This window comes from Polypterus senegalus, chromosome 5, assembly GCF_016835505.1.
Source record: "Polypterus senegalus isolate Bchr_013 chromosome 5, ASM1683550v1, whole genome shotgun sequence".
Classification (NCBI taxonomy): domain Eukaryota; kingdom Metazoa; phylum Chordata; class Cladistia; order Polypteriformes; family Polypteridae; genus Polypterus; species Polypterus senegalus.
The window spans coordinates 116,072,794-116,087,057 of record NC_053158.1 but is presented as its reverse complement, the minus strand read 5'-3'; the positions used below and the strand labels follow the sequence as shown (position 1 = coordinate 116,087,057).

General features: G+C 40.4%; 1 protein-coding gene across 8 annotated transcripts in view; it reads right to left on the bottom strand.

Moving 5' to 3' along the window:
* Positions 1–14,264, bottom strand: part of obscnb (obscurin, cytoskeletal calmodulin and titin-interacting RhoGEF b) — a 571,330-nt gene that overhangs the window by 156,605 nt on the left and 400,461 nt on the right. For 7 of the 8 annotated variants that reach the window (XM_039753252.1, XM_039753256.1, XM_039753255.1 and 4 more), the window contains 3 exons: positions 4,184–4,459; positions 3,615–3,887; positions 70–360 (listed from right to left, as the gene is read on the bottom strand). In XM_039753252.1, the coding sequence (XP_039609186.1) occupies positions 70–360; positions 3,615–3,887; positions 4,184–4,459 (840 nt within the window). The remainder of the gene's footprint in view (positions 1–69; positions 361–3,614; positions 3,888–4,183; positions 4,460–14,264) is intronic. The other variant, XM_039753258.1, reaches the window with a different exon arrangement.

Here is a 14,264-nt window from a genome sequence, read left to right as displayed (position 1 = left end):
AGATATCAGGAAACTATTGTGCTGGAAAAGCAGCTACATGTATCTTCAGGCAGTTTTGGGGTATCTCACCTAGCTGTACAGTTTGCGGCAAATGGACAGGTTCACCAACACCAGCTCGGTTTATTGCAGACACCCGGAATCGGTATCCCATGCCTGGGATTAGGTTGTCCACTACAAACTCTGTGTTCGGAATAGGTTTGGTATTGCAAGGCAACCAGAGGAAGCTGTCAGATGAACGCATCTCCACATTGTATCCAAGAATGGGCCCACCGCCATCGTTGAGTGGCATAAACCAGGACAGCATCACAGACTGACTGTTCTTACTCATTACCTCAGGTTCTTCGGGGGGATCTGGCAGGGCTGAAGGGATTAAGGAGGAGGGCCAACATAGAATAAGCACAAGGAACAAAATGAAGAAACCAGAAGCAGCAAGGAAGTATTCTATGTAGGCCAGTTTCAAGTTTTAATTTGAATACATTTCCAACATTAAATTTCAGATAATAGTTGGTAAGACTAAACTGTTTAGTCACACTGAAATATAAAAATTAGCATTGAAAAATTAAAACACACGATTTAAAACATGCATTCTCAAAAACTAAACAAAATCTGTTTTACAAAGTGTTTATTAGAAATCAATTAATATTTTGCACCCATTCTTAAAGAAGCAGATAAACTCATCTTTCTTTAAATAGAATTGAAGGAAAAATATGTTTTGCTAAAGTAAAACAAAAATAATATTAACTATTTATGGAAGTGGCACATTCATTTCAGCAATGAGTTGCAACAGTAACAATAATAATCAAGAACATTAAGAAAAAAGAATAATGAGAAGTAAAATTATTACACTAATTAAGTGGTAATTAAATTTACAACATGCAGGTTTAATGTATTTTTAATATTATTCTTATTAAGTCCTGTAGTCAGCTGAAAAAAGATTGTTTGATTGGATGGTTATTGTTATTTCTTATTCACTTTAGTCATGATGAGATTATTAGATCCTTAAGGAAAAAATACCAGTTAATTGTATAAGGTTTATTTTTTTTATATTTTATTTTGTAGTAGTAACAAGAAAATTCATGATATTGTGTAAAAAAAGCTCAACAGTGGCAACTGAAGACCATCCCTTCATTGGAATTTTATGACTTGTTTCATGTAACTTAATTACAGAATTAACATTCTCACCTACTAATGAGATACCTGTTTCATTTCTACATTTTAATTAAAAGACAATAATATAATGGACATATACAGTACTGTTAGTATCCTTTCAAGTCATTCAATTTGAAATAGCTTTGCTTTACTCCATGTTTTAGCTTGTACAGTATGTATCTTTATGTGTATATATTATGCAACAGTAATTTGTAAAGTTTGAAAATGTATTTTGCTTGAGAACTCATAATAGTGCTTTAGGACAGACCAGCGTTATCCATTTTACCAGGCTGGAACCCGAGTCCTGGCTTAGAAAACCATTGAGAGACTCTTATCACCAGCTGAAAGTCTCAGTTTGCCTGACTGGGCGTCCTCTTAGAATGCAGCATCTGCAGCCTCATATGATCAGATGATTAATTCCTGACACTTTAACAGCCATTGACATCTCTCTGTAGCGAGTGAAATAGGCTCAAGTTCTGAACAAAGGGCCATAAATCTAGAATGAGTAACACTGATGGATATGTGCACCCAAGAAGTCAATGACACAACCTCTGTTCCTCCTTTTTAAAACCCTTGTAACCTATATTGAGAGGGCCAAAAACACCAAGTTCCTGGGAGTCCACATTACAGATGACCTATCATTGTCTTTGAACTCCGTCTCCTAGCAAAGAGGGTTCAGCAACATCTCCACTTTTTGCGAAGACTGAATAGAGCGAAACTCACCCCACCAATCCTTAACACATTATATAGGAGTATCATTGAAAGTCTGTTACAGAAGAGCCATTAACATTATGAAAGAGCATTCCCACCCATTACATGGCCTCTTCTCTCTTGTACCATCTGGAAAACAGTATTGTAGCTTCCACTCTGGTTCTGCAAGACTGACAGTTTCATACGACAGGCCATCAGAATTCTGAATGCACAAAAATGTGTAGTTCCTGTATAACCTTATGTCTTCTTTCCATGGTATTCTCTTTCACATTATTGTGTTACTTTGTTGCATTGTCTATTTATTGTACTTATTGTCTATTTATTATATTGTTTCTATAACAACTTCAGCTTTGTTGTATGTTGCCTTATATTGTACAGTGGCTAATGAAGATAGTTGCCTCATCTCACTATGTATGTGTAAAAAGTTGCTGATGACAATAAAAGAACCTTGAAACTAATTGCTCTTCCTTCTCTATGCTACAGGGTGTGACTGCAACAGAGGTTGAAGGAATCCAATTTACTCCAGAAAGCAACTGTGCTGGACAGAAAAGGTGGAATACTCATTTGTGTTGGAGTTTGGGCAAGACTGTGATTAGAGAGAGAGAGAGAGAGACTATAAACCATGTGCTCGCCTTGCTAATGATGGACACCGATTGATCACCGGTTGACTTAACAGGCGTAACTTTGATAGCATCCCAGGACACTGTGTAAAACCCTCGAAAAGAAGACTGCAGTACCTCCTGCAACCAGAAGGTGTGACCAAAGGAAAAAGAAGGAGCCTTCTGAATAAAGAAAACAAAGCACGCTAAAAGGATAGGTTCTGGCTATTATACCTTTCTCACACTAAATCCAACAGGAATGGGCAGAATAGCACCTCACACATGCACACAGTCACACAAACACACACCAAGAGAGAGAGCTCAGTATGGTGAGTGTGTGGTCCCTAAATAAAGGTTAGTGAGCAAACAAGTGCCAGTTGCTGGCAATTTAAATTTCATAACCTGCCAGAAGATTTTTCCAACTTAATCTCATGAATTGAAAGTTCAGGATTCATATGGCGTGTGCCTTTTCCTATAAGACAGGAAATTTCTATCTAAGACAAGAGATAGAATCAATGTTACATGCCTTTTTTCTATAGGAGAGAAAAAGTTAAACTAAGCTTTCATTATTTTACATTTTGTGTTGTGTCTTTTATCTATATAGATCTATATATTTGCATATATCCATCTTCTATTATCCTTACATTATAAATAAATTGCAGTATTTTCCTTATTTCAATAAGCGTGGGTTATTTGTGAAAGCCATGTTTTGAATCACAACAGAGATAGCGAAAGTGTTTATGTAGACTTTCGCCAATCTATGAACCTTGTTCATAAATTGTACAGATTTCTTCATACTTCTGACACCCCAGCTGGAAGGTAAAACAGAAATCCTGCAACCCATTACCTGCATTAATCTGACTTCCTGTGGTGGGTGTCTTACTGATTATTATTCCTATAAAATTCTACAGTGCTCTGAGCCTCCACTCAGTGAAGAACACTATAAAAAATAAACTGAACTGAGTGAAAAGGCCTTATTATTTACAAATCTGTTTTCTTGTCATTATTTTTAAACATGAAAGTACCACACCTTAGATCAGATTGCTACATTGCAATATTCTATTCCATTCCAACTGTCTTTAATAGGTGGTCCTATCCCTCAGACCAAAATGATTGTGAGTAACAATTTTCATAAAGACAACATATATAACTTACCAATAATAATTAGCTTGGCTGATGAAATTGCATCCCTAGCTGCAAACGTCACCTCTCCAGCATGGTGTGCCTGAGCATTTTTAAGCATAAGCAAGTAAGAGTTTCCTTGTGCCTGCATTTCCCAGGTGTCATCAGCATGGATCTCTGAGCCATTGAGGTACCAGCTAACCTCGGACATTGGTACAAACTCACTCAATACGCAATTGAACTCTGCTTTTTCACCCAATATGACTTCAATGTCTTCTAGTGGTCTAACAACACCCAGCTGCCAACCTGTGAAAGAAAAAAAGTAAAACACATGTACTATTAATGCATAAGTGCTTAGTGAGGTTCACGGTGAAGTAAGCATTAGGGAGAGTTCAGTATGACTACTCTCTACTTGTGGTATTCAATGGTGTGTGTATGCCCTCCCTCTCTTCAAGACATACAGGTTTCATTTGGGTCATTTCATTTTGTCAAATTCATATTTTGTATTTTTTTTCTGGTAATAATATGTACTAAATTTCTCAGTATCTGAGAAAGCAATATTAATGATTAAATTCGTGTGCATATTTTACATAGATACATACCTCTAACAGCTAAAAATGCAGATGAGACAACATTTCCAGCAAGGAAAGTAACTCTGCAGCTGTCCTCTGGACTAAGGTTTTTTAATAGCAGAAGATGTCGGAGTCCATTTTCAAAGACAGCCATCTCAGCTTTGTCTGACTCTTTTACAGGCTGGTCATCCATCAGCCACCTGTATGCATAACGCTCTGGCCTTGAAAGATAACACTCAAACAGTGCTTCTCCCCCCTCAACACTTTCTACATTCTCCAGTCCTTGAATGATATCAATTGGTTTAGCTATTGGCACAAAACAAGAAAAAAGAAACATTAAGTTATTTTTGTAAAATCATCTATCAAAATTACACATTATGCGTTTTACTTAAGAAATTTTTCAAAATTTGCTTTTTTATGAGTAAATGTATTACTTTTTGACTGTGTTCAATTCTTACATAGCTGTCAGTCAAAAAACATCAAAAGTTAAGTCTGACCCACTAATAAATCAGTGATTTTTAAAAAATATTGAGCAAATCAAATATGAAATGTTTTTTTAGCTGTCAGAAATTAAAACACTCAATGTTCAGAGGAGAAAGTAAATTTTCAAGGTTTTATTTTCATGGATATAAGAAAGTCAAGGAGAAGAATGTCTAGATAGCACAGGCATATACAGTGTTGTTTTAGCAATACCACAGTTAATTACGATCAAAAAACAAAAACTAACAGGTTTAGAAAATGTATGCATAGCATAACATTTGAAAGGCTTTTGGGGATATACTGTAGTTAATGGATTTGGAAGCTGGAGCAATTTTTGTTAATTCAAAGAGTCAGTTATAACATTTTTGTTTTTAAAATATTTCATAACAGTGAGGCATTTATAAAATAGCAGTGAAAACTGGCTGGGGCAAAAACAAAATTTATTGTGCAAACTACAAGTATTATATAAAAAATTTGTTACAGAGTACAACCCTTTTCTTCAGTGAAAAAATATATATTTACAATAAAATCTGGTGACAAGTCCCAACTTAAAAAAAAAATATACAGTATATATATATATATACAGTATATATATATATATATATATATATATATATGTATATATATAGCCACACGTGCACATGGGAGGCAGCTAAAAGGACCAAAAGAAAGTCATTCCACACTAGGCCATGGGGTAGTGGGGTACAGTAAACTTTATTTTTTATCTCTACAGACCAGACACGGAAACTCTGCCTGACTCTGGTGGCATCAGTTCCAATCCCGCTCTGATGAAGTCACTTCTGGTTCCAAACCCCAAAAAAAAAAAAAAAAGAAAGTCACTCCAATTCCTACTCCAAATGACATCACTTCTGCCGACCAGCCCTAAAAGGAACCCAACCCATTTGTGGGACCAGGAACAGAATATGAAGAAGACCTTGACACCCGACCAGGATCTTCAACCCATAAAGGATCAAGTAGGGGAGTACTGTTCTCAAGTTGCCAGGTTAGGGACAGTTGCTGTGGGTAAGGAGAACTCGGGACGAGCTTCGACCCAAGGGTCTAGAATAGATCACTGGGCATGTAGACAAAAGACCTACAGACTAGAACCGAGCTTGAAGGGGGACACATTGGAAACTTATTATGGGCTCCTGGGAAAAGGGACTGCTCCTTGAATCCCCACAAAGGTGGGGGTGCCCCAAGCCAGCAGGCAAGGAGAATATTCCTGTGGGAATACAACCCCTCTCTGTCAACTGCTCCCCAGGCTTTCAGCCTATGGGCTAAAATCGGGTGCTGGCTAAGGCCAGATCAAAATAACACCTGACAGACGGTAGAGCAGATAGACTGCTCTTTACTATTAAGAGCCCTTCCCAGCGATCTCACCCAGCCAGTCTGGGGACAACCAATTAAGAACAAGTTCTCTTAATAGAGAGCATAGAAAATATAAGAGCAGAGACCTACTCAGGAGAACCAGAACGGGACGTGTGTGAAAACCAACATACCTGTGTCTCTACATCTGACCCTAGTCTTTACACTGTGGAGCAAATGCGGCAGCAGTTTTCTCACAGCAGTGAAGGGGTTTGTGGAGAGACAGAGAGTAAGGGGTGATGCGCTCTTGCTAATCCTCTGGCCTTTCCCCATACAAGAGTGATAATACTAAATGGATTTAAAGGACTAGCCTTATTTGATTCGTGCAGTAACACTTCAATTATGAGGGAACTGTGAAAAGACTTGCGGTAGCGGTTTTAAAAAGTCCTCTGTTACCGGTGATACTGGGCCGAGACTGGTCAGACAGTAAAAGCACTTTTAACACTCACCACCCCTGAACAAACATCGGGCCTAGTAATGGATGTGGAAGCCGCATCCGCAACTGCCTCCATGCTTGTTCATAGCCGGAGGAGAGATGGAGTTCAGCTTCTAACAGTGACGTGGAGACTCCTGGGGCATTGCACACAGATTCAACATCTTCAGATATCGCGGCAACCCACAAGCAAACCACACCCCTTGAAGTCGCCTCTGATCTTCTCTCACAACTACAATTTAGGCAGACTCTGACTTTTGTTAAAAGGGAGCAAAGGAATGATGACTCCCTTAAATTTGCAAAACATCCAGTTGTTCTAGTAAATGGCCATTGCATTCAACATCCTATGACACAAGGTCATCGCATTGTGTTAAATAACAAACATTTCTATCGGGTAGCTGAACACAAAGGGGCGGTGCGGTCGAGTATATTAAGGACAAGGTTCGCTGCTTTTGCATGTCCTGTCCGGAATGTTAACTGTGGCAGATTCCTAGGAGGTACCCTGCTCCTCTAGTTCCCTTACCCCTTATTGATGTCCCTTTCGAATGTATTGGGATTGACCTAATGGAACCCTTAGAAACCCTGGCCAGAGGACATAAATATACAGTATAATGATCCAGGTAGATTATGTGACCTGATATCCCAAAGCTGGTCCATTGTGTTCAGTGACATCTAAAGCTATCACACGGGAATTGGTAAGGGTTTCTCGTGAGTCGGTATCTCTAAAGAAATCCTTATGGATCAGTGGACACCATTTACCTCAGAAACATTCAGGGAAACGGCCAAATTACTATAGATAAAGCACTTAAAAGCCTTGCTATATCATCCTCAAACCGATGATTTAGTGGAGTGGTTTAATCAGACTCTCAAATAGATGCTTCACAAGGTGGTCATTGAGGAACAGGGATCAGCTCCTCTCCCTCATCATTTTGCCTATTGGGCAAAAGGCTCTACAAGGTTCTCACCATTTGAATTATAATATGGGCAACAACCCCGGGGCATATTAGATATTCTAAAAGAAGTTTAGAAGAGGCCCTCCCCTCAACAAATATATTAGAGTATATCACTCAGTTACACAATAGATTAGCTAAAACCTGACCCATTTTAAAATGTCACTTGGAAAAGCAGCCCAGGTTTGTTGCTATGACCGTGGCACGTCTCTGCTGGAGTTCTGCCCAGGAGGTAGGGTTATGGTACTTGTTCCTACCTCTCATTCTAAACTGCTGGCTTATTGGCAGGGCACTTACAAGGTTAAGGAGAGGAAGGGGCTTGTCAATTATTTGGTAAAACAACCAAATCATCGCCCAAGCAAGAGGGTATACCACGTGAATCTGCGGAAACCGTGGAAAGATAGGGATCCTGATTCCTCATCCACACAGCCCCCTTCACTCTTCGCTCATAAATTAGACCTTAACTTCGGTCCTAATTTGACAACCCATCAACGACGGGAGCTGGAAACAGTTATGTTGTCTACCCTCGAGGTAGTGATGAAAAACCTGGATGAATCTCCCTGATTGTGCATGACGCAGTGACTGAACCCGGAGTCATAGTCCGAGAACAGCCATTCAAACTTCCCAAAGCAAAAAGAGCAGAAGTGGAGCTAGAGATCAAATATCTATCTGTCTAAATGAATGCTGGAATTAGGTGTGACAAAGGAGAGTCATAGTCCCTGGTCCAGTCCCATCATATTGGTCGCAAAGCCTGATGGGAGTTGAAGGTTTTGCAATGACTTCTATCGGCTTAACCAGGTCTCCCTATTCAACGTATATCTGATCCTGCAAGTGGACGACCTCTTCGAGCGGCAAGGACAAGCCAAATTCTTGACCACCCTTGATATTGTATCCATTTGGGTTACATGGGGCTCCCACGACTTTCTAGCATCTGGTGGATAAAGTGCTCCGTTCTCATAACTCATATAGTTCTGCTTACCTGGATGATGCAATTATTGATTCCAGTGCTTGGGAGGAACACCTTCAGCAGGTGCAAGCTGTATTGTGGTCATTAGGAGAAGCCGATCTTCAAATTAACCCAAAGAAACTTTTCTTTGGATTAATCGAAGCCAAATATTTTGGTTACCTGGTGGGCCAGGCATCATTGCGACCACAGTGTTTATGCCATACTGAAATGGCCCCATCCAAAAAACCAAGAAGCAGGTCCAAGCGTTTCTCAGATTAGCAGGCTACTATCACCGGTTTGTACCCTGTTCCTCCAAGATAGCAGCATTCTTGACCAACCTCACTAAGAACAGGAGTCAAAATCAAGTGGTATGGGATGCTAAAACAGAAAGCCCCTGACTTTTCTTTGCTTTTCATCCTTCACACAGATGCTTCGGGCTCAGGTCTTGGTGCAGTGCTGAGCCAAAGCCTCAATGGTATTGAACACTCCGACATGTTCCTGATTTGGAAACTGCTGGACCGGAAAACCAGGTATGTGGCTGAGGAGCAGGAGGCCCTAGCAATTAAGTTTGCAATCACTCAGCTGAGGTACTGCCTCTTGGGCCATGAGTTTGCCCTGGTGACAGAGCATGCATGTCAAAACAGTTAATTCGACCGGAGATAGGGTTACTTCCTGGTTCACCTTACTGTCCGGCCGGGAGCCAATGAACACGGCCGTTGTCGGCACGTGCTCTGACGGGTTCTGCAAGGGAGCCTGGGATTTGGAGTTCTCTTTGGACGAGGACCGCGGTGCCGCTTTTGGCTGACTGCGATCCGTCTGTATCAATTTATCGACGGACCGATCAGTCATTTCCCGAACCTCCTTACCTTTTTGTAGAGAGAACGGTGCTTCGCTTGCCTCCCCCTTCCCTTTCGGAAAAACCAAATCCGTCTTTTCTTGTGCAAAGCCACAAACACCTGGACACGGAACGTCACCTTCCTGGAATCCCTCGTGGTAGGTCACGTGTCCCTCGCCGCACCCGTAATGCGGAAGTCCTTCGGGTTACTCGTTTGCCTGCACAAGAGCGCGCCATCGCCTTCGGGTTTGTCTTCTGCCTCCCGCAGAGCCTTCGGATGGACATCTGGGAGGTATGTACACGGGACAAAAGGTTTTAATTTAAAAAGATTCTCAAGTACATTTCCCGCACATACCTCATTGGAGATGTCCTCCTCCAGAAATCTCTCCAGAAACGCAGGGCCGTTCCATGGCTCGTCTTGAGCGCAGGCAATGTCAAGCGCTAGACCTCCGCTGTTGCTGGCATTATGTTTTGTCTTCTTCTTCCCCATTACGGACTTGAAAAAAGGTGAGGTTTCTGGCGATTTTTCCTGTGTGTGTCGTGACGCTGTCTTCCCGGGGTATTCTGTCCACAGTAAAATTTTTCCCAGGTCCTCTGCCAAACTGACGGCCAGAGAATCCTGCCGAGGCTACGCCAACTGTGACAGATTAAGGGTTAACTCGCACCCTTGTACCCTCAGACTACACGTCAGACACCAGGTATAAGTCCAATAATGATATTTATTACAATAATAAAGTTTCCATATAGCACCCTCCACTCCTAAATACTCCAACAATAATAAACAATCACAAATAACAAATCCTCCAACCTCCCAGACGCTTAGCCACCCTGTCTGGGATCTCCCAGAGTCCTTTATACTCCTTGACCCGGAAGTGTTTGTCCCTCAGTCCATGTGACTTTCTATCACTTCCTGGTCAGGTAAAAACTTTTCTTTTTCTTCATCCCGGAAGCACGTCTTCATTTCTTCTGTCCATGTGAGTGGGACGTACTTCCGGAGTGTAGGGAAAATAGTCCCTGGGCCTCTCTGCAGCGACTCCTGGCGGCCCCCATGGTATCCAGTAGGGCTGTGCATTTAAAGACCACTGTCCATAATTCCCTGCTGGCATTTGGGGCACCTCTACGCTGCAAGGACGGCTCCATCTGGCGGCCTGGAGGTATTGGCCGGGGTACATGGTCGGCCATATATTACAGTGGTAATTAGAGGAAAGTGGGGAAAAAGAGGATAAAGGAGAACAGAAAGTCACGTGTACAAAAAAACCCCCCAGTAAAATCAGACTGTACATTGGCAATTTAAAATGTCTTTTAAATGATAGTTCTTCAGAGCATTGCTTCTTTTCTGTCCTTTGAATGTGGTTCATTAATAACTGAGTTGAAATGCAGTACACTGAGGAAAGGAGACGCCAATGCTAGGGTATCATAAGCTTTGGTCTCATAAGCTTCTATCAAAAACGTTACCTTTCTTTTCTACACTCTGACAGAAGTTTCCCTTCATGCATCACAGGACCATCCTTTGCATTACACATATTATAACATAATTCTCCAAGACTTAATAGGTGGACTGACACAACACCCACATTTTCGCACCACTTTGCAACATGAACATACTGTGTATTTTTCAACTGTATGAAATAGAACACCTTTCAAATATTATCTATACTAATAAAAGGCAAAGCCCTCACTGACTCACTCACTCACTCACTCACTCACTACTAATTATCCAACTTCCCGTGTAGGTTGAATGCTGAAATATGGCAGGCTCATTCCTTACAGCTTACTTACAAAAGTTGGGCAGGTTTCATTTTGAAATTCTACGCATAATGGTCATAACTGGAACCTATTTTTCTCCATATACTGTAATGGACATTAGCTCGACGGCCATGGGGGGGCGGAGCTGTGTGTGACATCATCACACCTCCCACGTAATCACGTGAACTGACTGCAGTACGTAGAAAAGAAGGAAGAACTCCCAAAGAGCGCTGAAGAAAAACGCCAAATACTTTATTCGCGAGATACAAGCTTAATGAGAAGACACGAGGTATAAATGAGACTTTGGATCACTTTGTAACGGAGTTAAAATTGCTGTAGCGAGAAACTTTTAAGTGCCGGGTCTTAGCTAACATTAACACTAGAATTACCAGAGCCTACGAAAAAACTCGTAATTCCGTCCCACCTTAAATCGCTTCTTAAATCCCTTCACACCTCTCCGCCAGCACCCTTTGTCCTCTAAATGTGCTGATAAAGAGAAGCTAGGAGCAGCCGGCTATTCCATCCCCCCACCAATTTAGAATGTGCACGAACTTCTCCCAGCTCATGCCTTGATTGAGTATCTGGGAGTGAAGTGGAGTTTTAGAGTGGAAATAATAGATCATTATTTGGAACACACGCATTTCATGTCTGTTCCGTTTCTACAGTAATCTGTGTCAACACATTGTTAAAACAGAAACTTTTTTTATTCTAGTAGTAGATGACAAAATGTAGGCATAAACTATATAATGTATGAAGCCTGAAGTCCAAATAGCAAAGAAACATTTTCATAAAAGGTTCAAATATAACACAACAATTGCGCTTTTATTCAAAAATATAACTGCAGAAACAAAAAGCCGCTTTAACATGCGACATTGACAGCCCAACATTATAACTGCCTCTGTGGTGCAATGGAGTCAGTTCTCGCCTTGGAATCAAAAGGTCGTGAGTTCAATCCTGCACCAAGTCCGTTTTGAGAAGTAAACTGCTCTTAGTCTTACTATTTTAGAATAAAAGCATACATTTGATTTCAGTTTGTAACAGCCGGTGCAATTTATGATCCTTGTAAAGGTTAGCTTTTTTTTTTTTTAATTCACTTTCATTCTCTCAGTCGCATTCAGAATCAATCCATACAACCCCATCTGACACGGCTGTTTTCACTAAAGACGCGCTATAGCTCTGCAGTGTACCACAATGCATACTAACACCCATCTCCCCCCCCCCAGGTTCTGACACACAAACGCTGGCGAAGCTGCCTTCTTCGTATCTCACCGTCACTTGATTTTCTTTTTATTCAGTTATATTGAGTGTTCCTGCCAGTCCCCACATGTTGCTGTATGCTGTTTCTTTTGTACTCCAGGACATGCAGAGGAGAGAATGGTAAAGAGCAGTAACTTCGGTGCTATATACAATCATCAGACACTCCCCATCTGCCCGTTGTTTTGTTATACTTTTACAACAACTTATGTTCCTGTGCTTGAGCGTGCTCAAACGGGCATGGTCAAAAAATACACGTGTAATGCCACGAAAAGTGCACGCAGACACTTCATTTCGCAAACAAAACAAGTGCACTTTTATTCAAGACTACCTGTATAACCGAAGAAAAAAGAAAGCAAGTTACAATAGGCGATTGATACGACAGCTTGCATGGTGCAATGCTAAGAAGTGCTGATTTTCATTCCGTGCTATATAAAATCATCACATTCAAATATTAACAGTTCCCACACACCCAAGGACCGTCCTTCCTACATTTACGACACGTGTACTTGTTGCCGTGCACACAACTATCTGTGCTATGGTTCCTATTACACTGAATGTGCACCTGACACTGTACTTTCTTCCCTGGGGGAAGGTCCTGCATCAGAGAATTTCCAGTTCCTGCATAAATTCACACCCGATCTGACGCTGTTCGTTTTAAAATAATATTGCATTAGTGCGATGATATTTTCACATGTATTGTCTCTTTCTTTCAGGTGTGTAATAGAAACCACAGCATAGAGAGGTGTGTACATTGCATCTTACAGGAAAAGGCGATGGAAAAGGTGCACTTGAATAAAAGTACACTTTTGTTATACTTTTACACCAATTTATGTTCCTGTGTTTGTTTCAGTGACCAAAGCTATACACACACATATATACACATACATACACACACACACACACATATATAATTTGTGTGTGTGTATGTATGTATGTGTGTGTATATATAATGTAGATAGGTATGTATATATATGTGTATATACAGTATATTTATATGTGTATATGTAGATATGTATATAGATATGTATATATGTATACATATGAAGATATGTATGTGTGTATATATATATATATATATATATATATATATATATATATATATATATATATATATATATATATATATATATATATATATATATATATATATATATATGTACACTCAAACCGATTACGACAACAGCAATCCAAGCTGTAAGAAAACACTAAAAAGGATGCATGTCAGACGTCGTGGTACATTTTCTGATGCAGCTAGATGAAAACAACTTCGTGATTCTGCCGTCAAATACACAAAACAATTACTTTGACAATCATGTTACGTTAGTTTTAAAATGTTTCCTGCTCTTTTTCATAACTTCTTTAACACACGACTTCTCCACTGCGAAGCGTGGGTATTTTGCTATATATATATCTATACTAATAAACGGTAAAGCCCTCACTGACTCACTCACTGACTGACTGACTGACTCATCACTAATTCTCCAACTTCCCGTGTAGGTAGAAGGCTGAAATTTGGTAGGGTTATTCCTTACAGCTTCCTTACAAAAGTTGGGCAGGTTTCATATTGAAACTCTACGCTTAATGGTCATAACTGGAAGCTGTTTTTCTCCATTTACTGTAATGGAGATGAGGTTGAAATCCGGGTGGGGCGGAGTTTCGTGTGACATCATCACGCCTTCCACGTAATCTTCACTCACTGACTGACTGATTGACTCATCACTAATTCTCCAACTTCCAGTGTAGGTAGAAGGCTGAAATTTGGTAGGGTTATTCCTTACAGCTTCCTTACAAAAGTTGGGCAGGTTTCATATCGAAATTCTACGCGTAATGGTCATAACTGGAAGCTGTTTTTCTCCATTTACTGTAATGGAGATGAATTTGAAACCCGTGGGGGTGGAGTTTCGTGTGACATCATCACGCCTTCCACGTAATCACGCAGTACATAGAAAACCAGGAAGAGGCCCAAAAAGCGCTGAAGAAAACATGCATTATATAATTGAGAAGGCAGCGAAACAATAAGAAGCGAGCGAGTGACATATACAACCATATTCATGAGTTCTGCTACTGAAACAAAGCACGATGTAAACCTACACTTTAAA